This window comes from Danio aesculapii, chromosome 4, assembly GCF_903798145.1.
Source record: "Danio aesculapii chromosome 4, fDanAes4.1, whole genome shotgun sequence".
NCBI lineage: Eukaryota > Metazoa > Chordata > Actinopteri > Cypriniformes > Danionidae > Danio > Danio aesculapii.
In genome coordinates this window covers 45001082-45026380 of record NC_079438.1, presented here as the reverse complement: position 1 = coordinate 45026380, position 25299 = coordinate 45001082, and the positions used below count along the sequence as shown (strand labels likewise).

General features: G+C 36.6%; 1 protein-coding gene across 1 annotated transcript in view; it reads right to left on the bottom strand.

The window, feature by feature from the left end:
• The window catches only part of nell2b (neural EGFL like 2b), an 82623-nt gene that overhangs the window by 46325 nt on the left and 10999 nt on the right, over positions 1-25299 (bottom strand). Inside the window, exons 3-13 of the mRNA XM_056455786.1 lie at positions 22585-22735; positions 20832-21005; positions 19030-19126; positions 18875-18947; positions 18680-18762; positions 17953-18081; positions 15380-15482; positions 14763-14854; positions 12852-12954; positions 10040-10174; positions 2525-2650 (exon numbers count right to left, since the gene is read on the bottom strand). Of these exons, the coding sequence (XP_056311761.1) occupies positions 2525-2650; positions 10040-10174; positions 12852-12954; positions 14763-14854; positions 15380-15482; positions 17953-18081; positions 18680-18762; positions 18875-18947; positions 19030-19126; positions 20832-21005; positions 22585-22735 (1266 nt within the window). The remainder of the gene's footprint in view (positions 1-2524; positions 2651-10039; positions 10175-12851; positions 12955-14762; positions 14855-15379; positions 15483-17952; positions 18082-18679; positions 18763-18874; positions 18948-19029; positions 19127-20831; positions 21006-22584; positions 22736-25299) is intronic.

Genomic DNA, 25299 nt, shown 5'->3' with positions numbered 1-25299 from the left:
AAACAAACCTGATTAATACAAAAAATACTAAATAAATAAAAGAAATAACATTTTGTTGGGTTCTGCATGTGTTGCCTAGAGATAAAACACATCAAACATTATTTTTTTAATTATGTCTCAGTAATTTGTTTAAACCCTTCTCTCTATATTTTTACTCATATTAAAATAATTAGCTCCTAGGTTTACTTGTCATGTTTTATTTAAACTAAAAGGTAGATGCTCTACTAACACACACACACAAGAAAATAATATTTAAAGGAGTATTTTTCATGTTGTTTGAATATCTAAATAAGGGGTGACATGGTGGTTAGGGTTGCATCAGAACAAGAAGGTCGCTGGTTCAAATCCCGGCTAGACCAATTGCCATTTCTGTGTAGAGTTTGCATGTTCTCCACGTATTCACGTGGGTTTCCTACGGTTGCTCCGGTTTCCCTCACAGTCCAAAGACATGCACTATAGGTGAATTGAATAAACTAAATTGGCCGTAGTGTATGAGTGCATGTGAGAGTGTATGGGGGTTTCATAATACTGGGTTGCAGCTGGAAGGGCATCCGCTGTGTAAAGCATATGCTGGATAAGTTGGCAGCTCATTCTGCTGTGGTGACCCCTGATGAGTAAAGGGACTGAGCCGAAGGAAAATGAATGAATGAATGAATATCTAAATAATGCGATGTATTAAGTTACATTTACCTGAGAAGCATACTAAGATATTAAATCTTATTTTATACTATACTTAAAATTAAGTGACTTTATGATTTAAAAAATATCAGCGATGTAAGAAAAGATAATATTGAAATATATTCTGTTTAATTCAATTTGTCATTATTATTATTATTATTATTATTAATAATAATATAAAATAATTTAGATGAACCTTTATGTACTTCAAGTGTACTCATTAACAAACCTGTCAAATAAATATATCATTACATTTAATTGTTTATTTAGAAGTGTATTTATCTATATTACTAATATACACTCACCGGCCACTTTATTAGGTACACCTTACTAGTACCGGGTTGGACCCACTTTTGCCTTCAGAACTGCCTTAATCCTTCAATTCAACAAGGTTCTGGAAATATTCCTCAGAGTTTGGTCCATATTGACATGATAGCATCATGCAGTTGCTGCAGATTTATCGGCTGCACATCCATGATGCGAATCTCCTGTTCCACCACATCCCAAAGGTGCTCTATTTGAGTACATTGTCCTGTTCAAGAAACCAGTCTGAGATGATTCACCCTTTATGACATGGCGTGTTATTCTGCTGGAAGTAGCCATCAGAAGATGATTACACTGTGGTCATAAAGGGATGGACATGGTCAGCAACAATACTCAGGTAGGTTGTGGCGTTGACATGGTGCTCAATTGGTATTAATGGGCCCAAAGTGTGCTAAGAAAATATTCCCCCAGACCATTACACCACCACCACCAGCCTGAACCGTTGATACAATGTAGGATGGATCCATGTTTTCATGTTGTTGATGCCAAATTCTGACCCTACCAGCAGAAATCGAGACTCATCAGACAGGGCAAAGTTTTTCTAATCTTCTATTGTCCAATTTTGGTGAGCCTGTGCGAATTGTGGCCTCAGTTTCCTGTTCTTAGCTGACAGAAGTGGCACCCAGTGTGGTCTTCTGCTGCTGTAGCCCACCCACCTCAAGATTCGACATGTTGTACATTCACATCTACATGCCTAAATGCACTGAGTTGCTGCCATATGAGTGGCTAATTATAAATTTGCATTAACGAGCAGTTGTACAGGTGTACCTAATAAAGTAGCCAGTGAGTGTATGTGTGTGTGTGTGTGTGTGTGTGTGTAATTAAAATTGAAATTTTTTTTATTCAAAATGTAAATATAATAATTAATAAAATATGATTTACCAGCACAAATGTGGATTGTAACTCAATTTTGGATTGTGGATTGTTGGAGAAGGAGAAAAACAAAATAAGCTTATTAAAAAGGACAGGGACTATTGTGAGGTGTACACTACCCACCATAGAAGAGATAGCACATGATGGACAAATTTGTCAGTATGATGAACTACGATTGTCATCCCCTTCTTGATACGGTCAAAGCGTGTGCAAGCTCTTTTAGCTCAAGATTTATTCAGCCCAGGTGTTTAAGGGAACGATACAGGAAGTCATTTTTCCCAACAGTGATCAGATTGTACAGCCAAAGTCATACTAGATGAATGCTAAAAAATAATAGCATTAATCCTGTAGATATGGACTAGTGTCTACACATTGTTTGAAACTAAAGTTTACAATATGAATGTAATTTTATTAATATTATTGCCTTTTATATACATGTAATTTATTTAATGGTATCGAGAGTTTTGCTGTGACGTGAATATCCATCTGGGATTAACAAAGTCTAAACAAACAAACAAAATGTGTCAAACAAAGCTTTTGTAATGAGGTTATGGTGTTTATAAAACCATTTTAACAGCCTGGAGTCATGGCTTAACCATAAATTCTTCACAAACTTTCCCTGGCACATGTGAATTGTCACTGTACTCACCTGTGCAGGAGTAATCGTCAATACGAACGAAGCCGGTGTGACAGACGCACATAAAAGAGCCTGGTGTGTTCATACAGATGGTGTTCTCCCTGCAGTAGTGCTTCCCCTCCGCACACTCGTCGATATCTGCAAACACAACAAAACACACGCTGTACTCTGACCTCAACACGACACCATCCTCAAAGCATTTGGGAGGAAGAACTGGCAAAAAGCAGCATTCACACCACAGCTGTGATCAATTAGCAGCATTTGTCAAGAGTGCTGGAAGACCTAGTCATTACATCACCGACCAAAAACACTGCAGTTCACGCTGATTAAGGAAAAAATAACAGGAACGCTAACACCATGTTTCAATGAATATTTAAAGGGAAGCACAGACATTTGAATTTGGTAATTTAATCAAGCATTTGTTGCCTCAAAACGCTCAAATTGGCTGCTTGTTTTCTATGGAACAAAAACTAAACTACTACATAAACGGTGCTTTAGGGGGTTTAGTGCTTAAAGATACTGTGGTTTTTGATTATTCTAAATCATAAAATTTGCTGTCAGATATTTAGGAAAAATGCTAAGTAAATATATTTGTTTATATGAAAAACATTGGTCAGTTATTCTGCTTTGAAAGGGTGGTTTCTGTGTTGGAATGTCTGTCTTTGCTTTGGTCTCGATAACTTCATCCACTGCCTGTTTACCTAATTATATTTGGGAACCCTGGGTTGGAAAACATAGCATTTTTCATATTCAGTCAGTCTTAATATATGAGAAAATGCATCCTCCAGAAGACAGTAGCAGCCTCTGAAATGCAGATTCAGAGTTATTAAAACCTATTTTATAATTTAACTTATTTTGCATATGATTCAAATATTACAAATGTAAACATCAGCTGATCAGCTAAAAGTGTGTGGCTTGATCTGCAGACATGGTCACGATTTGTTGGTGTGTGCATCATGTTGAAGGAGAAGGGGCCGGGTAAAAAAACCCCCAAGAAAAACAACTCTTAGGCCCTTGTATCATGTACCCAGCGCAAGACGTGCATTGCGCGATTTGTTGCTATTTTCAGACCAGCGCAACCGTAATTTTCCCATTTTGTGCCACTTTGTTTAGACAGCAAATCCATTTGTGCCACTTTGTGGAGTCATGGTTGTGCCGGCCTAGAATGGAGGTGTGTTAAGGCGCATTGTTGGAACATTGTTATTTTGAGGAACCCCACCCCTCACAGTGACGTCACTAGCTCCATTGAGTGCATTGTGTCTGAGATTGCAATATCTCAGTTTGCATATATAAGTCTGCAGTTAGATACTATTGACTTTTTTGGCAGCTACCTGAAGGTTTGATTGAAAGATGGCAAACAAATATGTAGAAGTCTGAATATATTTAGAAAAATAATGCACAGCGCTGCATGTGTGACTCAGTTCAGTCCTTACACAGCATTAACAGACCTTTCGCTTTCTGTCCCTTTCACTCCCTCACTTTCTCAGCCTCCAGCTTTTTCTCTTCCACTTTTCATAGATATACACTCGTCCTTCGGTCCACCCACTCGCTCCTCCTCAAGAACACTTTATATAATCTTCTTCACATTTCTTTTCTCTGTTTATATCACCCCAGCACAAAATCGTGCTCTTAATCTGCATTCATCTCCTTTACAGCAAATTAATCAGTTTATTATTCTTATTACAAGATATATTTAGTGAAGAAAATTTTGAGTAAAGAAGATCTGTTATACAGCCATCATTCAATCATTCACTCATTCATTCATTATTATTCTTTTCTTCCATCCTCTTATATTCTATCCATCAGTACGTTCTTCCAACCAACCATTCATTTTTATTCAATCATCATTCATCAATGTATCCTTCTATCCATCATTCCATCAATTTTTTCATACATAATAGCATTCACTCATTCATTCTTGTTCTATTCTTAGTTTCACTCATTTTCTATTTCTTCTACAATCCTTCCATCTATCCATCCATCATTTCATTCATTCATTCATTCATTCATTATTGTTCTTTTCTTCCATCCACTTATATTCTATCCATCGTTACGTTCCTCCAACCAACCATTCACTTTTATTCAATCATCATTCATCAATTTATCCTTCTATCCATCATTCTTCAATTTTTTCATACACCATACCATTCACTCATTTATTCTTGTTCTATTCTTATATTCACTCATTTTCTATCTATAATGCCTTCTTCAATCCATCCATCTATCCATCCATCCTTACATCCACTCATTCTCTATACATGATTCTTCCATCCATCCATCTATCATTCTAATTATTCACTGTCTCATTCTCCAATCAATCCATCCATCCATCCATCCATCCATCCATCCATCAACCATTCTATTGTTCCCTCATTTTTTCCATTAATTAACTCGGAACTTTCAACTCTAAATTGATTCAGAACAGATTAAGAGTATTTTCTATCCATCATTTCATTCTTCCACTATTCCATCCATCCATCCATCCATCAATCACCACACTTGTCTAGAGTAGGGTTGCAGTGATATAATAAAATAACCAATAACTTAAGAAAACCTATGAAATCCAATCTTACTAACTAACACAGAAACATAGCAACCCCATTCTGAGAGCTGATACTTGTAGATCCAAACAGTTGCTTCAGCAATGGACGTTTCCATGTTGAAATCTACACACACTGTAAATCCATCAGCGCACTGTGTTTTGGTACAACACCAAATAGTCTAGAGAAATCCTTATCTGTATTATCTGTCACAACGTGTCTGCTTTGGAGGATTCAGAGCTTAAAATGAGGATGAAAAAAACTCAATCTTCACTTCTGTAATTGAAAATGTAATGTCTTATTCAGCCAGATTTTTTTGTTCTTGATGATATATATCCCGAATTAATAATTTAAAGTTTATTTCAGAGCAGCATCGGCACTGGTGTTATTCGTTCGCCCGGGGCTCTCACAGACTAGTCTACAAGAGTCCAAGCACAAATGCTGGATTCCTATTAAAATGACAGAACAAAGTGTTTCATACAGAGGCCTTACAGCCAATTATTTAAAGCCTGTGGGTGTATCTCCATGCTAAAATATAACATGCAACAATAACTACACTAAAACATGTTGATTGATTGCCACAAAAACATAAACACACAAAAAGATTTAGCGCTTTATGTGACAGGGGAAATCAACACATTCCTAAATGCTCGAAAAATCCAACAGTGTTTAATAAAGAGCGCTATTATGACCCAGCAGGTACTCTCAGATTTGAGCAAGTCCTACTGATACAGAATTTTTTTGAGAGACTTACAGAAGCATTTCCACTTTCTATCAACATCAGTTTTCATTGTTCAGATCACAAGTAGTCAGGCGAGACGCATTACAGTTTCCACCTAGTACTAACATGTTCAAATGTATCTTTCTTTATTGACCATGTGTTCAGATTGACACCAAAATCCTTTCTTATTTCCTCCCAGCTTGCATCTTTTTTTGTGATGGAGTACTATTGAATGAACACAGCCAAGCTGCACGGCTTACAGGTTAGTGGAAAAGCGAGCCAACGAAAAGGATACGGATTGCAACCGTATTTAGATTGTAATCTTTTCAAGTGTGAATATCATGTTTTGTTGCACTTTCTGATAACATGTTCCCATAGCTATAACGTGTTCGGTCAATAGATGTTTATTTGTGGCTGTTTGAAGGGTTTCAAATTCAAATTTGACTGGATATGGTTGAAAGAAGACAACCTCAAAGCATTATAGATCCTGTTTTAAAGGGATAGTTCACACAAAAACAAAAAAATGACCATCATTTACTTTCTCTCATGTGGTTTTACCACTTTATGAGTATTTTCCTTAACACAGAAGAAGAATTTTTTTTCAAATGCTGGTTATTTGCAGCCAATGACAACCATAGCAGAAAAAAATACAATGGAAGTCAATGGCTACCAGTGTTAAATATGTTTGGAGTGAGTAAACGATGACAGACAATTCAGTTTTGGGTGAACTGTCTCTTTAAATTTATTCAGTGCCATTTACTTGTGATTACATTGAAATAAGGACCAAACCTTTTTCTAATGTCACTCCCAAATATGTCTGAATTTGCTGTAGGCGTCCTGTTGTGACATACGGTTTTGTTTTCATCCAAACTTTGAATGCTGCATATAACATTTGCATATAAAGGACTGTTTTCATTTCATGTATAATGGAATAAACTTGTCACTTCCTGGAAAACTAGCACAATATTTTATTATATATTAATAAAAATGATTGTTTCTGTAAACATTTTTGCAACAAGCTGGACCTCACAGCGGCAGGCAGATGATACACTAATAACAAACATCTTTTCTTGCAATTGGAGGCAGGAGGATGATTTTTTATTGAGGAAATTCATTTATTTCCCTTCGGCTTAGTCCTTTACTTATCAGTGGTCACCACAGCGGAATGAACCGCCAACTATTCCAGCATGTATTTTATACAGAGGATGCCCTTCCAGCCACAAATTCAGTACTGAGGAACACTCATACACTCTCACATTCACTCACGCACTCATACATTATGGGCAATTTAGTTCATCCAATTCACCTACTGTATAGTGCATGTCTTTGGACTATGGGGGACGCCAACATGGGTAGAACATGCAAACTCCACACAGAAATGCCAACTGGGCCACCCAAGATTCGAACCAGCGATGTTCTTGCTGTTAGGCAACAGTGCCAACCACTGAGCCACCGTGCTGGATTTTCTGAGGAAATTCTATATTATTATATACAGTCATTTTTGAGGATGAACTTTTGTTTGCAAAATTCTTAAAATAATGTTTTAAATATTGTGCAATGAGATTACTTCACTAGTTAATCAAGTCAGCCAATCACATCGTCTGTAAATGGCTCATTATCATATAAAAAGTGTATTCGACTCTACTGAGTGTATAATTGCTTAGAATTTATGCACATCTTTGCATTTCAATCTTGCATTTAATTAAGTGACATCCTAAAATGTTCATCAAACTCAATGAGGAACGTAACACAAACAACTGACAAAGGTGAGTTTCACATTGAGACAGAATGTTGTTTGCTTCCACAACAATTTAAACATTTTCAAAAGTATTTTTACGTGTTTTCAATTGGTAAATTAATAAATTTTTACAGTTTATTTAAGGTCTTATTAAAATTTCAGGTAGCTTTCAGGCAACTGCCTTAACATTTTAGAGGGATGCTAGAACTACTAATAAGTCATACAGCAGAATGTTTTTGACTTCTCAATCGATAAATAGCGTTAAAGAGTAATTTGTAGTCTTTTAAGGAAGTTTCACATACTAATTTCGAGAGGAGTTCGTGATATGATTGATAGCGGCCGGTCTCTTATCTGTAATCATCAGTAAGCCAATCGCATTATTCCAAACCCCCCTATCTTTGTTTTTTGAAGAATCCCCACATCCACCCCATCTCCCTTTTCCTCCTTTACCAGGGGGAGCTCTCAACAGCTACCTGATCTCGTACCCCTTACATGCTCATTGACCAGGCGGGAACCCTGGGTTCAATTATCTCCGAGCTCAGGATTCTCTCCCAGGACAGCATGCCAAACCTGCTATTTTTAATCAAGCAATATCCAAGTGTTAACTCTTGAATGCTATTTTTTGGATATTAGATGTAGTCTAATCTGTAGTGTGTAAGCATATACAAGCTTAAAGGGATAGCTCACTCAGAAAATGAAAATTTACTCACTATTTACTCTCCCTTAAGTGGTTCAAAACCTTTTATTCTGTTGAACACAAAAGAAGATATTTGGAAGAAAAGCTGAAAACCTGTTGATATCTATAGTATTGAATATTCCAAATACTATGGAAGTCAATAGGTTTCATTAAAATATCTTCTTTTCTGTTTAGCAGAATAAAGAAAGCCAAACAGGTTTGAAACAAGAGGAGAATGAATAAATGATGACAGAATTTTCAGTTTTGGATGAACTGTCCCTTTAACAAGTGCAAACACATGTTAAAATTGTAAGGCTCGAAACTAACGCTGCTATTCTGAACCAATAATCAAAAACAGAAAGCAATTGAAGGATGGCGTAGGGCTAGGCAATATGACAAAAATGCAATCTAGATTATTTACTATCCATATTGAAAAATAACGATATATATTTCAATATCAGTTGTTAATGCTTCCATATTTAAACGAGTACCCCAACAATGACTGAAGCCACCAAAATTAGATGCTCCATTAAATAACATAGCCTATTTTTCAATGGATCTCTAATATTAACACAGTTCTAGATTCCCATTGTTGCACATTTCTGTCATGTGGTTGGCTTTTAGATCAATATAGAGTAAAAAAGTCCAGAGTTTATCATTGTTATTGACATAAATTTAAATGCAATTCGATATAATATCGTTTATTGGCCCAGGATGGCGTGTTTAAATCAATAAATTACTGTATTTGACTGCATTTTAATTAATCTGACTCCATTAAAGTTGTTATCATCATTGATGAAGAGAAACGCCTTAAAGCAGGCAAAGTTGTTTATTAAGTTACATGTTTAAATATACAGACAAAAGAATGAAACAGACTTAAATGGAAGCAGAGTAAAAGCCATTCTCCCAGATCCACAGTAACCATTCCTCCTTATAACCTGAGCAAAGCTTTGTCAAACATGAGTAAAATACCGACCCCCAATACCAGCTGAACATGAAAGCAAAGTTGAGGAGACAAAGTGGAGGAGAAGTACATTAACATACAGTATTCTCCTCAGGCCATGACTCAACAATAGTAAATAGATTGTATATTGATATTTATCAATGTCTCTGTTGATTTCATCACTAAGAAGTCATAATCTGTCAAATGACACCAAACATGACAAAGTTATATGAAGGAAGATCACAAGCAGATGAATTGTGTGTGGTGAAAAGCACATGGTTTCTGTAAGACAAATGGCAGAGATGTGTATTGGAGCTTTGAGGAACTTTTGCTCAGAAAGTCCTTCATTAGCATAGAAGAAATAGTAAATATTATTTTCTCAGCTTACAAAATCCTATGCGAAACACAACTGGAAGAACCTGAATAGAATCAGCCGACTCTAATAAAACAAGAAACGAAAATCTAAAACTAGAAATAGTCAGAAAATATCAGTCGCACTCTCTCTGAGCACCCATGTATGTTTAGACAAGGGTACAGCCTATTAAATAGCAGCGATCCACAGGAAACCTCCTTCACATCTGTACACACACGCTCGCGCAGCGTGAACTCCAGGGTTTACAATGCATTAATTACAGCTGTAAGGATAATAGCGGCGCTGAAATATTCATTCAGCGAGACACTAAGTAATCACCAGTCAACAGCTTTCGTCAGCAACTCCTCCGTCTGTGATTGCGGGCAATTTAGTGATTTGCGAAAGCCCTGTTATTTGCTCATACAAAACAGAAATTTGGAGCAAGCAGATCTGTGGGGGGTCAAATAACAGGTGCCGGGGCTTTGACAGATTTGGAGTCTCATTGGTTTGTGCGGCGTTTAGAAACATGTATGGATTGTCTGTGGGAGTTTGAATACCTTGGCAGTAGGCGCTGTCATCCCTGAGCGCGTGGTATCCTTCTTTACAGCTACAGCAAGCTCCTGCTTCTAGGTTAATGCAGTCAGAATTTTCCACACAGTTGCGACTGTAACCCTCGGTGCAGAAATCATGCCCTGGAAATGAAAAAGGGAGAGAGTTGAAGTGTTAAACAACGCCCAAATCTGACATCTCTAATTGATGCATTGTATTTATGCATTTTATTCCCCATTTGTGCAATATTCCAGGGTAATGTATCGAAAGGATTTATTTGTTGATGTGCTTTTGGGACGTTGGGATGTTTTGCGTCCTGTGGTGTGACAACATCTAAAGACATTTTAAACAGCATTTTGTTAATTATTTTATAATTGTTAATAAATGGCTTCTTGATGAGATTTTAATTATAATTTTTTACGTGTTTTTTTCGATAAACATCATTCATCTTCATTAGTTTTCCCAAGACACTAAAGTGTGTTTTCTTAGATCCTGCGTCTTGTTTTTGAGTGTATTTTGTCTTCTTGTACTCGCATCCATTTTTAAAACAGAGTAAAAACGTTATGTTAAAAAAAGATGCAAGGAAAAACAAATACTGTATATTTCCAACCATTTCTGTTAGCTCATAACAAAACAAACAAATAAATAAAAACATGATAATGAAAGCAATCCAAAATGTTTAAGGTAAAGTTCAGCCAATTTGAATGTTATTACTCGATTGAATGGGCGTTATCAGCTGACTAGTAGACTCAGAGGACAGTTATCATACATCCACATAGTTAATCAACTATAGATCCCATACGGCTGTGGCAGAAAGTTAACAAGAATTATTTATATTAAATTTCTCATTAATTGTATTTTATTAACGTCAAACCATGTGGATGGAGGCGCAGAAGGCCCCTAGGCTCATATCTATCAGCTGATAACCACTGATAATGCCCATTCAATCGAGTGATAACATTCAAAGTGGGTGGTAAAATAAATAGATGGGAGTAAAACTAATGTTCAAGCATTTTTGCTCTCCGCTCAGAAAGTTTGCGTGATATAAATAATATTAGGAAGGGAAAAAATGTATTTCAGCGAATATACAAAAACAAAACCAAACAAAAAAAATGAGAAGGCAGTACAAATTGTTGCACCTTGGATTTGCACAAGTTTATGTGATGGAAAATAATATAAGGTTGGAGAAAAAACTTTTTTTTTTGTTGCCTATCCAAGTTTTAGGAACACCAAATAGTAACTTGACTTCTAGGTGATCATTTGGTATCAGAAGTGGATAATATAGTCAAAGGCCTCTAGATTACACTTACTTTACCAAAATAAAATATGATCATGCCTTGATATTTAATTATTTAATTAGGACAGTAAGGTCTGACTTTGCTTAGACAAAAGTCTTGTCGCTTAACAGAAATAAAATACAGGATAAAATGTAAAGTCATGGTGCAGTGGGAAAAGAATTAATATTGTGTATTACTCCCATGAGCTTGGAGGACTGCACCCATACATCTCTGCAGCGACTCAAATAACATTATTAAAGTCATCTAGAATGGCAAAGAAAGCGTTCTTGCAGGACTCCCAGAGTTCATCAAGATTCTTTGGATTCATCTTTAATGCCTCCTCCATCTTACCCGAGACATGCTCAATAATGCTTATGTCTGGTGGCTGGGCTGGCCAATCCTGGAGCACCTTGACCTTCTTTGGTTGCAAGAAATTTGATGTGGAGGCTGAAGTATGAGAAGGAGTGCTATCCTGCTGAAGAATTTGCCCTCTCCTGTGGTTTGTAATGTAATGGGCAGCACAAATGTCTTGATTCCTCAGACTGTTGATGTTGCCATCCACTCTGCAGATCTCTCGCATGCCCCCATACTGGATGTAACCCCAAATCATGATTATTCCTTAACCAAACTTGACTGATTTCTGTGAGAATCTTGGGTCCATGCATGTTCCAATAGGTCTTCTGCAGTATTTGTGATGATTGGGATGCAGTTCAACAGATGGTTCATTGGAAAAATCTACCTTCTGCCACTTTTCCTACTGATCAACTAGAAGTCAAGTTATTATTTGTTGCTCTTACAACTGGGATCGATGACAAGACTTTTGTCAGGTAGTGTATATCTCAATATAGTAGCTATATTTACATTAACCAATTTGTATGCGCATTGTAGACCATTCTATAAAAATGCTTAATGGAATTGCCAAGAGATACATATTTGCGCATAAAATAATTTAATACGCACAACTGAGTAGTATAAACATTTTATCTGGTGAGGAAAAAAGAACTACGATGGAAACACATTTAACGAATAAATTCCAGCATGCACATCAAAAAAGGTATACGATTTTGTTTTAACTTATCAAAACATGTCAGAAAGCTATATAGATCTATTTAGATGAACTAAGAGGTCTGAACATTGGCTACAAACATAATATTATTTTAAATTAAGGTGTAGTTAAGTTGTATTTACATTTTTTCAGGATTTTTTCTCTCTCTTTAACTCAATGAGTTTTTTTTTATTTTGCAATTTTTTATGCATTATTCCAGTTTTGCACATAAGTTCAATTGACCTCTTCAGAATGAAACATAGCTAATAAGAAGTGTGGTGAAATCGAGCATACCGTATGTTGCCCTGTGTAGTATCACGGTTACATTGGGGTGTTAAATGTGTGAAGGCTGTAAAATAGATGTGTGCTGTCATGCACAGACATGTCTGGGCATTGAGCACAAATCTAGTTTGTGTGTGCAGTGGTCAAAGGTGGCTGCCCTTAATATGACTCTATCAGTGCAGTAGAGGGTGTGTGTTGTTTCTGTGTGTGTCGCACCTCTGCACACTTTGCAGCAACGATCGGTGAGTGTGATCTGCTCTGACTCGGGGCAGTTCAGATCTGGACAAGAAGTCATTTCCACCCTACGCATACTTCGATCCTGCAGACACACAAAATCTAATGTTTATACAATTTTATTAATAAAAATATGCTGTAAATTTCAGATTAAAGCGGTAGCTGTCAGCAAAGCAGGAAAGATTGAAATCATATAACTAAAAATAGGAGGAATATATTTAAAATTTTATTTTAAAACCAGACCAAAACCAGATTTAAATTTTGCACAGAATTCAAACTCAGCCTGTAATTCAAATTCTTAATGAACTTCAGGCATATTTCAAATCCTGCCTGCTATTCCAATTCATAAAATGTCCAATAAGCAATTTAGATTCTGCCTGGAACTGAAATTTATAACCACGCCTAGAAAGAAAATCAAATGTGGTCTGAAATTCTAATGAAATTCAGAGTTGGTCTCAATTTAAATTTCAAGTTCATTCTGAGTTAAGCACATGTGTGAGAGTGAGTCCGCTCCATTCATTTTCCATGGCAAGTGAAAACTCATACAAATCACAGAATACATATACTAATAATTCAAATTCTTCCAAGACTTTATTGTCTTGAAATGAATTCTAATTTTATATATTGGAGTCCAATTAAATAAACAGACCTTTAAAAAATTAAAGCATAGACTCTAGAGTTCACTAGATATGTCACTCGTATAGTATTGAATGGGGAAAAGTGTAATGGTCAATATGGCGAATGAAGCACCGCTAACTAATACAGGAGCCAATCATCGATCGCTGTAGATTGATGTTTCTTCGGGGGAGAAGCTCGGACCAGACGTGTGCTTTTACAACAGTTTTTGTGGTGAACAACCACAATGGAATCTCAGCGAATACTTGCTTCACAAGCATAAGAAATATATCCACATAAAGCTTAAAATCTGTACTTTTAAATGAACCAACTACACTTAAAAACAATTTTTTTTTAGTTTTTGTAATCTGTATGAAAGGAAAGTGAGGTACAGTTTGTCCTGTCAAACATACATCACATGACAGCAACTCCTCACACGCCCACAAATTTGTAAACAAAAAGTCCATTAATTTCTGGAGGAGATTCGCCATCAAGACAGGGGTTGTGAATTACTTCTGAAGACCAGCGTGATCTGACGAAGCATTATTCAGAGGATGATAATGTGTAGAACGACCATAAATGAGGTTGGTGTCGTGATCTCGTTCCTTTCGAGTGCGCATAAGCATAAGCTCAGGCAGCTTGAAAATATGCCGATTTTGTTTGATTCGAATGTTTAGAAATTAAGCTTATGAGGCGGTTGTTGTTTAATTTTCTTGGTGATTTCAAATATGTAATGTAATTGTAAGCTTGGCTAACAGTTTTGGAGAATTTGATGTTTCCCCATTCAGACAGAATGCCCGAGCATATTGCCCAAGAGGCATTTCAAAGATGGCCACCGAATGAGATGACTTGCCTTAAAATGACTTTGATTAAAATTTATTTTCTGCCTGGAATATACATGTTTTTGTAATGTATATTTACATTTTTGCAATTATTGCACATAAATCAAAACCAAGCTTGGACAGAATGCTAAATATGTCAGAAATTCCAGTTCATAACATGTAAAGAACTCAAATTCTATTTGTGATTCTAATCTATAATCGAGACTAAACTGAATTCACATTCGAATTCTATCCTGAAACTAAATTTATACCCATGCCTGATGCAGCCTATAGTCAATTTCCCAAACAGCCCCAGACTGGAATTCCAATTAATTACCATGCACAGACTGGTTGTTTTCTCGCAAGATAAATGTGCAAAAAAATGCAGAACATTCAGATCCTGTCAGGCTCTGGCGAAAAGCTTCAGACCGTCGGCCTGCGGTTCACTTGTACTTACCCTGCATTCAAACAGCAGACAGTTTCCCTCAGAGTCGTGAACGCTCTTACGGTCACCTTCCACATACACTCTTCCTCTGAACAGACACACGGCTACAGAGAAAACACACACAAGCAAAAATATAAGCTACACGGTGCACAGGAACGAATGGGATAGAGACGAAACGAAGCGATTTAGAGCACAAACCAGTAAGCCATCGATCGGACAAGCATGTTAGATTAAGCCTACCAGAGCGCAATGTTAAATAAAGCCCTGGTCATCAGTCAAACTGCTATTAGCTCCTGCACATTAGCTCTGCTCACTCAAACACAACACGCTGCACACTGGCCCTGAATTATTAATGATACCAGAGAAAGTGTGTGACTGCGCTGTCTGTGTGTGTGTGTGTGTTGACATTCGTATTTGTGGCAGTGGTAACCTAGCAACAACTGGGATGTGGTCAGTTTGTCATCAAGACCGCAGTATGATTATATAAAAGATTTGGGTGGGCAGATAGATAGTGAGGGAAGAATTGAGGTGATTGCAAGAACAGGCACTGAAGTTGTCAAATATTTGCAGCTTTGTAGATGCATGGCCTCATTTTATTTTTGTGTGTGAGTGTGTGTGTGCGTACTCACGCTGGCATTCTTTACAGCAAGCTCCAGGCATGTAGATTGGAGCGGTATCAGGGGGGCACTGAGGCGGTGGGCAGAAAATACTCTCACACTCCACGGTGCCGTTCTGCAGGTAGAACATACACACACACTCCATCAACATTAATGAAAAAGCTACGCAATTACAGGCTTCTGCAAGATAAGCTGACAGAATTAGACTTTCAGGAGTGTTGATAGCAACTCAGATTGTCAGATATTCACAATCTTCACAACTGAAACAAAGCCTCGCAAATGCTCAGGTGTGAGCAGACCTTAAGGGTGCATTCCCTCACTGACAGCCATGAATATAGCCTGGCTTGCCAATTTTTCAGCTCTGTTTTTACTCAGAAAATTCGTCATTTTAAATGCCAAGAAAGGCAATTGAGGTATTAAAAATAAGACCTAAAATGTTATATTAGGGAGCCCCTGAAGCAGGGGTGTCCAAACTCAGCCCTGGAGGGCCAGTGTCCTGCTGAGTTTAGCTCCAACTTGCTTCAACACACCTATCAGGAAGTTTCTAGTACAGGGATGGGCAAACTTGATCAAGTTTGGCCGACCCTGTTCTAGTATATCTGGTACAAGGGTGCCCAAACTCGGTCCTGGAGGGCCGGTGTCCAGCAAAGTTTAGTTCCAATCCTTATCAGACACACCTGGGCTAGCTAATCAAGCTCTTACTAGGCTTTCTAGAAACATCCATGCAGGTATGTTGAGGCAAGTTGGAGCTATAATCAGCAGGACACCGGCCCTCCAGGATCGGGTTTGGGCACCCCTGATATAGTAAGAGCTTGATTAGGTGTGTTTGATTAGGGTTGGAGCTAAACTCTCCAGGACACGAGGCCTTCTAGGACCGAGTTTGGATACCCCTGCCCTAAAGAGACATTGTGATGGTAAAATAAATGATTATATAGCTACATGGGAAGTTTATAAATTATACTTTAGTGCTTTTTGAATTCTTTCGCAAAACTTTTGCATTCCCCATGAGAAACTTTGAATTCGCTCTTTGTGATGGAAATACAACGAGGATGGAAAAAATAGGATTTTAGTGCTTTTGTAAGCAAACACTGTTTCTCAGGGGAAGACAACAGAAAGAGTATGCAAGATTTTGAGAGAGTATGCAAATGTTTTGCAAGTTTTTTAGGGAATGCAATACTATTGTGAGAGATTGCAAACAGTGTGCAAAATAATACTATTTTTTATTGGAGGGGGAATGCAATACATTTGAGAGAGAGAGCATTTTGCACATTTTTGTGGGAATTAAGAGTTTTGCAGTTTTCACAATGCTTTTGAGATACAAATCATATTTTTCGGAGAATGCAACACTTTGATTGAAAGAAAAAGCTTTTATGTTGTTTTTTTGTTGAAATAAAGGTACACAAGCTGTCCCCGGGGTGGTACCTTTTTAAATGGTACACATTTGTACTTGAAGGGTTCATATTGGTACCTCAATAGTATATATTAGTACCTAAAAATTTTAAGATGAACACTTTTGTACTGTTTAGTTACTATTATGTACCCTTGAGGTATTAATATAGGCCTTTTAGGTACAAATTTGTACCTTGTGAAAAGGTTCCACCCCAGTGACAGATGGCATACCTTTATTTCTGAGAGTGTAGAATATAATTTGACCTCATATCGCCAATTCTTTACATCATGTCCTTTAAGGGCACCATAGGATATTGTTTTCCTGGGAAAAAAGCTTACAGTAGTATATCAATCATATCAATGCTCATTTGCATAACTGATATGGTTACTAATGAGTAAGCTCACACAGAATTTGCGCACACAGTAATCCGCAGATTTGTAGCCCATCATTAGACAGCCAGTCTATTTATTTACTTGTGTAAATGTGTGTTAATTCATATTTATTCAGTTTTTTAAGTAATTTCAGTAATAATTTTGACTAATATGAAAATGTCCATTTGATTTATTTACAATACAGTTTGTAAAGTAATATTTTGAGTCTTTTAGTAGATATATTATATGAGACACTTGCTTTGTTTTGTTAAGTTGATCTAATTGGATTTGCATTGTAAACATTAAATAAAAGTTAAAAAGGTAATCTTTTTTTATTACATATATTAAGTTTTTATTTATGATACTTCTAAAATCATTCCGCATAAATTCTCAATTTTTTTTTTACTAAATTCTTCGCAGAAATAGCACTAATGAGTATAGAGTTTTCCAGTTGCTTTTTTGTTGAAAATGACTTTTATTGTTAAAAAGTATCAAGTAGCCCCCCTGAGATTGAAGTTTGGGAAGCCATGACTGTACTTAAAGGGATAAATCACCCAAAAATGAAAATGTACTTATTATTTACTCTCCCTCAAGTGGTTTCATACCTTGATAAGTTTCTTTTTTCTGCTGAATACAAAAGAAGATATTCTGAATAGGTATTTCAGTTTTCTTCAAATTATCTTCTTTTGTGTTTAACTGAAGCAAGAAACTCACAGAAGTTTGAAAGAAGTAAGGGGTGATTTAAGGATGATTTTCACTTTAAATCCAGTGATCCTTTCCAAATATTCCTAAATCAGCTCAATTCAAGGAATACACATGCTTACTGAGCATGTGCAGTTTCTGCATCCATCGATCCAAGCATCGCTGTCCCTAAAGATCTCTCCATTCAGGGTGCAGGTCCTCTCACAGTAACAGCCATCCAAGTACTTCATCTTCTCTTCGGCAAGAGCCAACTGCAGCACAATGAAGATATGAGGAAGAGGAGGGGGGTTGGTGTTCAATATAGCAGGAGATCGTATAAAAAAAATGACGAGTCGGCAAAAAAGAAATGTTAGATGGAGAGGAAAATAGGAGATTTATGGTAAAAGCAGCCTTTAAACAGACCATAAAACATAGAAAATGGGGACATCCAACACAAAAACAATAAACCTTATGTAGCGGAAAATGAAATGAGTAAATCCCAATAAAATGGGACACATGAAACTGGCTGAATCCTTTTATAATAACTACTAGCCTGCAATAGCAAGATTAGCATGCTAAAATATCACTCTTCACCACAAAGAGAATTAGCATTTTTTACAGTTTAGCTCAAAACATAAAAACTCACAAATAATTTCGACAGCATTCAGGAAAGGATACTGGGACCTTCATGAAGACTCAATCCAAAATACACTTCAATATTACAAGTTATTCATTTCACATAAAGAAATTGTTAAACAGCTGCTTTTCTTTAATTCAGTATTTCTTAAATCTTTTTACCTTTATTAAAATGTTATTTAAACTTTAAAAGGCTGCACAATATATTTCTTTTTCAGCTAATTCTAATCTTACCTTGTTTGACGTTTTAGCCAAAATATCTTGAAGTTCCATGATCTTCTGAACCAGCCCGTGGAAATCATTACAAGTGGGACACGCTGCCAAAGTAGTGGAAGTGCATTAATGGCGTTTCCAGAACAGTGAGTTTGCAAAGTGCATTTATATTTTTTCTTTTTTTTTCAATGTCATCTACCAAAAGCAAGCACTTACTACGGTTGAGATCTGGACACTGGACGACATATCCATGAGGTACGACTACTAACTGAACATCTTGCATCACTCCCTAAGGAAAAAGACAAATCGTCAGAGTGGCAAACTGGTACAGATTTATGGTCTAATTTTTGATGTACAAAACGATGTTGTACCCTGAAAAATCCATGGGCGTCATTTCTTTGGCCAACCCAGATGTTCGTTCCTCTGGGGAAGTCCATAGATGGTATCTCCACAATCCGTTCATAAATTCTGAAGACAAATACAAAAAAAGCAAACATTTGCTTTTAGAATGTATTCAAATCCATCTCACTATAATCCGCTTGTTAAGTCTCTGCATCACATACATCACTATTTTAACAATTTATAAAAAATAATCAGACACATCTGTATGTGTATTATAGCGCTTTCTAACGTTTATTGATGAAGCGCTTGGAAGCCACTTCATGTGATGTCACATTTAACAAGCGGATAGTTTTGCATTTTTAAATTTGCTGTGCATTTCAGTTTAGTTTTAGTTAATTTCATCAATGGTTCTGTTAGTTTTAGTTTTTTTTTTGTGAACACATTTAGGTTTTATAAATTATAGTTTATTGGAGTTTGCATAGTGTTGACCAGGGCAAAGTTTAGTGTTTGGACAGTTTAACTCTTGTGCAAACCTCATAGTAATAAAAATAAAAAAATTGTTTGAACAAACACTGAATCCAAAACTATACTGTACAAATGCAAAAGAAAAAAGAAAAATCTTGAAGAATTCAGACAAACTTCTTCAACTTCAACTTCCATAGTTACATTTTTAGCACACAAAAAAGATAGACAATGCTTTATGTTCATTCATTCATTTTCTTTTCTGCGTAGTCCCTTAATTAATCAATTGAATTGAATTGAATTGAATTGAATTGAATATTGTTCACGCAGCGGACGCCCTTCCAGCCACAACCCATCACTGGAAAACATCCACACACTCATCCACTATAGTCAATTTTAGCATACCCAATTCACCTGTACCACATGTCTTTGGACTGTGGGGGAAACCAGAGCACCCAGAGGAAACCCACGTGAACACGGGGAGAACATGCAAACTCCACATAGAAATGCCAACTGACCCAGCCGAGGCTGGAACCAGCAACCTTCTTGCAGTGAGGCGAACGTGCTACCCACTCCGCCACCACATCACCATGTTTTATGTTTATATCGAAAATATGTTTTTGAATATGAACATGTTTTGACTTATAATTTTTTGGTGGTAAAAATGCATTTACAGGTACTCCTATCGACCTTTCTCTTGCTGTACAAGCGGGCGCAGCCTTTTGAAACTTTTTGGTTCGAGATTTCCGATCTCAATCACTTCCATTCATTTTTAGACGTTAAAAACAGCTCATTCTGCTGCTTGATGTAGCAAACTGATAGTTTCTTATGATATTATTCTACGTTTTATGTATAGTCATGCACACACTTGTTTGTAGAGCAAATAGTTTGACCATTTTCTGTCGTTTATTATTCCTAGTCATTTCTCCCATAGGCGACTAAATCTGAAGTTTTAAAACTAAAACAAGTGCACTTCCGCATCGAAGAATAAGGTCAATACACTGTAAAAATGCAGGGTTCCACATAACTCCTTCATGTTGTCCAAACATAAATCAATTAAGTTCACTTAAAAGTTTTTACAAATTTAATTGGATTAAACATAAAACTATTCAATTGTCCTAAAAAACTTAACAATTGTTTTGTTTCAACTCATTTTAAATAAGTAGTCTGAACAAGCAGCCAAAAAAGGTACTTTTATAAACAGCCACAGAATCAGTGCTTACTAATTCTGAAAACTTAGTTGAATTTAGTTTAATTTTCATTTCAATTCAGTTAGCGAAAATGTTTTTTGACCAATAGTTTCAGTCTTTATTTTTCGGTTGCTAAAATATCCTTGCTAGTGGCTGTTTTGTTATCAACAGCTATTCACCTGTTGCAGTCAATATGGAGCACCACTTGGGTGGCACTGAATGCCAGCGAGACTTTGTGCCAGTGTCCATCTGCTAGACTATAGGGGAAGACCTCTCTCTGCTGCCGCTGGTCTGGGGTTTGGAAGAAGAGACGGATCTCATTACGCAGACCGCTGCTCTCTACCTCCAGAAACCTGAGGAGGAAGCCAAGAAAACAGATTTAGTCATTGAAACGTCATAATCATGATTCAGCTGCTTACAATCTAAGAACTCCAGGAACCGACTGCTGCCAAAATGTTTTGCTCTTAGGTTCTCAAGCATTAGACGTCTGCAGGTTAAGCTGCAAGAACGGTGGTTATTAAATTCTGGAATGTGGCAGGGAATAAAACACCATTGGGAATATGTGAATTCTGTATGAATGTGAAGAGGAGCAGTGATCCATGAATCGGCTGGCCTGGATTCTGTGTGTTGACCTTAAAGAGGTGTAAAATCAATACTGTGTGCGTTTAAGAAATGTCAGTGGACACCCCAATCCAAACCGTTACATGCGTCCTGTCAGGAGAACAGATTATGTGTTCCTCTGTGGAAACAGGACATTACGATAAAAAAAAGGATGGAAAATAAATGAAAAGAAGGTTTTAGTTCAGCAAAAGCCTATACCAGATGGATGAATACACAGATGATGAATATAAAGATAAAGTTGACAAATATAGGTAGATGGACAGATACGCCTATGGACAGATGGACAGATAGGCCTATCGACGGATGGACAGATAGACCTAAGGATAGATGGACAGATAGGCCTATGGATGGAAGGATGGACAGATAGGCCTATGGTTGGTTGGTTGGATGGATGGGTCTGTGATGGTTGGTTGGTTGGTTGGCCAGTGGATGGATGGACAGATATGCCTATGGATGGATGGACAGATAGGTCTATAGACAGATGGACAGCTAGGCGTATGGACGGATGGACAAATAGGCCTATGGATGGATGGATGGATGGATAGATAGGCCTATGCATGGACAGATAGGTCTATATATGGATGGACAGATATGTCTATAGATGGATGGACAGATAGGCCAATGACTGGACGGACAGAAAGGCCTATGGTTGGTTGGTTGAATGGATGGTTAGATGGATAGATGGATGGATGGATGGATGGATGGGTCTGTGATGATTAGTTGGTTGGCCAGTAGATGGATGGACAGATAGGCCAATGGATGGATGCACAGATAGGCCTATGGATGGATGGACAGATATGCCAATTGATGAATGGACAGATAGGCCTATGGTTGGTTGGTTGGGTGGATGGATGGATGGAAGGATAAAAAGATAGATACCCAATTGATATTAGTAAAGGTTAATCAATGGATATACAGGTGGATAGATGGAAAGATAGGCAGAAAGATGGGTAAAAGAAATGGACAATAATAGACAGTTATACAGGCTGATTATAGGATAGATGGGTAGAGAACGTTTGTTAGAGCATTAGATGGATATATTGGCTGACAGAATAATACAATTAGATGGATGGGTGAATAGATAAAACCTTAACCACCACAGACAACTAAAGAAACGATATTGGGGCTATATAGCACTTAAATTGTTTCGCTATGATTATGAGCCAAAGACACACTTAATAGCACCTCAGTTACAACAAAACAAAGCTGAAGAACCATTTTTGTGTGTCCATGTAGATGGACAGACAGGCTTTGGGGTAGGTTAATAGATGTGTAGACAGTCTAGTAGATACATAAATACAGTACACACACCTCTGTTCTCCATAGTGTATGGACAGCAGCACTCCTGAGCTGAATTTCTCCTGTTTGAGCGTCAACAGAAGAGTGAACTCAGTTCTTCCTCTTAACTTCTGAAGAATCCTCTCTGCTGCCTTGAGGGAGGCTCTAGCATTCCTTGATGAACCTGATGCAGAGAGTGACAGAAAAAGACAGAAATGCATTAAAAAACAGACACTACCCAACACAGACCAAGGCTTAAGAATCTTCTTCAATACAGAGCCGGCCATTAACGGCAAGGCTTGTCAACAGATGTTGGACTGTTCTGGAAATAAAGAAGTAAGTTTGAACATGCATGACATCCCATTCAAATTAAAGACTCAATCACTGCTGAATCATTTGAAAAATTAATAGGATTTAAAAATTCAGTGCGTAATCAGTGTCATTCTGATACATTTGCTCATTCAACTCATACTCAGACTTTATATAGGAAAATGAATATAGTACAGATCACACAGACAAAATATGCTCAAGCTAGCCCTAACCACCACACCATCGTCTGCTCAAAATATGTGTAACACAATGACCAGCTTGTAGTTGAATTTGTTCATAATATGTCAGTTTGTTAATGGTACAGTACCAAGCAAATGTGGCAAGAAGCTTTAGTTTCCAAACCATAATGGAACAATCTATGATGGCCGCTTTGGGCCAATGTGACCATCTGGTGATATTTATGTTTAAATATTCATCCCGGAGCCAATATGAATACTGAACTAAGCAGAATGAATGAGCATGATAAATATCAAGGGGTCAATGTTTTGCTGGTTAGCATAGACCATTTAGCACACGCTGTTAGAAACTAAACCACCTGCACCCAAAAAGCATTTTTCATTATTAAATTGGCTTTTTTTTAATGTGTGCTGAAAATAACATGCTAACTGCATGCATTTTATTGCATTGCTGCCTTTTTACATTAAAGACAGGGATACAGTACAGTACAGATACTGTTGCTACTGATTTAGGTACAGTGATATCACATAATAGTAGTACAATAATAATATCACCTAATAATAATAATAATAATAATAATAACAGTACAATAATATCACATTTAATACAATAATAAGGTCATGAATTTCAGAGCATTTTGTAAAATGACATGTATTGCTTAGATTATTGGTTAAATAATAATTTATATATAATCATAACATTCATAACATACATTTCTAAATTATTTTAATAAAAAAAATCCAAATAATTAAATGATGTTAAAACACAATACATTAATAAACTTACATGTTTTATATATAAATCAATAGAATTAATATTTAAAATGTGGTGGAGCAACTACCCTTGGAAATGAATGAGAACTCTTAACAGACTGATTTTCTCCAGGTATAATAGACCTCCTCTGGGCATACTTGGAGGACAGTTTTAAGGATGGTATTCAATTTGATCAATTTTAATGAGGATGCTAGAATGACATGTAGGTCATGCCTTGACACTGTGAGTGGCAACAGTAAAGAAATCAAACAGGAGACTGAAGGAAGGAGGAAACACAGTCTGCTTAGGAGCACTCAGAAACTGACGAATGTTTATGTCAGTCCTGTCAAAACTGGAAAAATAAAATGACTGGGCCAGAGTAAGAAAAAAATCAAGTCGCACACACATAAAGGCCAGCTAGAGGAACCTAATGTTGTGTAGCTATTGTCAAGTATTGCTAAAATGCGTTAAAAGATGATGACATTGTGTTTTTAATAAGCTGCTGAATGCAAATTCAAGCTAACAATGTAAACAGTGTAGAAACATTTATAATAAAAAAAATGCTAATTCAAGCTTGCCACATAGTAATTCACATTAGCAGTAGGCTATACTACATGCTAACAATGTGCTTTATTTACAGTGTGTTAGCATATTGGTAAAACATGCTAGAAATGAGCAGCACTCTGAAACATGGTAGCAGGGTTTAATAATGCCAACAATGTGGTAAAACAATCTTCCAAAATCATGTTAAGTCATTAGCAAAAACACTAACAACAGCATAATCAATGTTAACAATCTAAACCATGCAAGAAACATTCTAGGTTTCAGAAAAACATGCTAATTTATGTTATAATATGTCAATAATGTTAACCCCCTTGGAGTAATTACTTGAAGGACACTTTTAATTTCTGTAACGAGAATGTTAATATGATGTGTAGGACCTGCATTGACACTAGACACGTTGCCATTTCCTTTACAATTGCACAAATTAAGATTGTGAATTGGAAACTTTTTGCATATTTTGCAAAAATGCCCATATTTCGCGAAAAAAAACAAGAACAACCCAAAAAAATGTGTGTATATAATGTGAGGTGATATTTATTGCAACTTGAAAAAGCAATGTTTAGCGAAACTGCAAAGGAAACATACATTGTACATTAAAGTCACATGACCATTGTTTAAAGATATGGATATTTGTAAATGTTTATTTGCAGTAAATAGCTCAATGCCTTTTAGACATTGACCTATTGATCCAGAAACTCTGAATACAGTTTCTCTGAGAAATAAAAAAACACATTTGTGACTCCTCTCAAATACAGGAGAACTGCTTAATCATTAATGCTTGTCAAACACATATGTCTACTTTATTAAAAATAACGGCTACTTGTTGGCTGTGATATAAGTTAACCTACTTTACCTGTCATTATGATTTTTTTGAATCTATCACAAGAGAATGAGTTTTAGTCGCATAACACCTGGTTAAGGTAA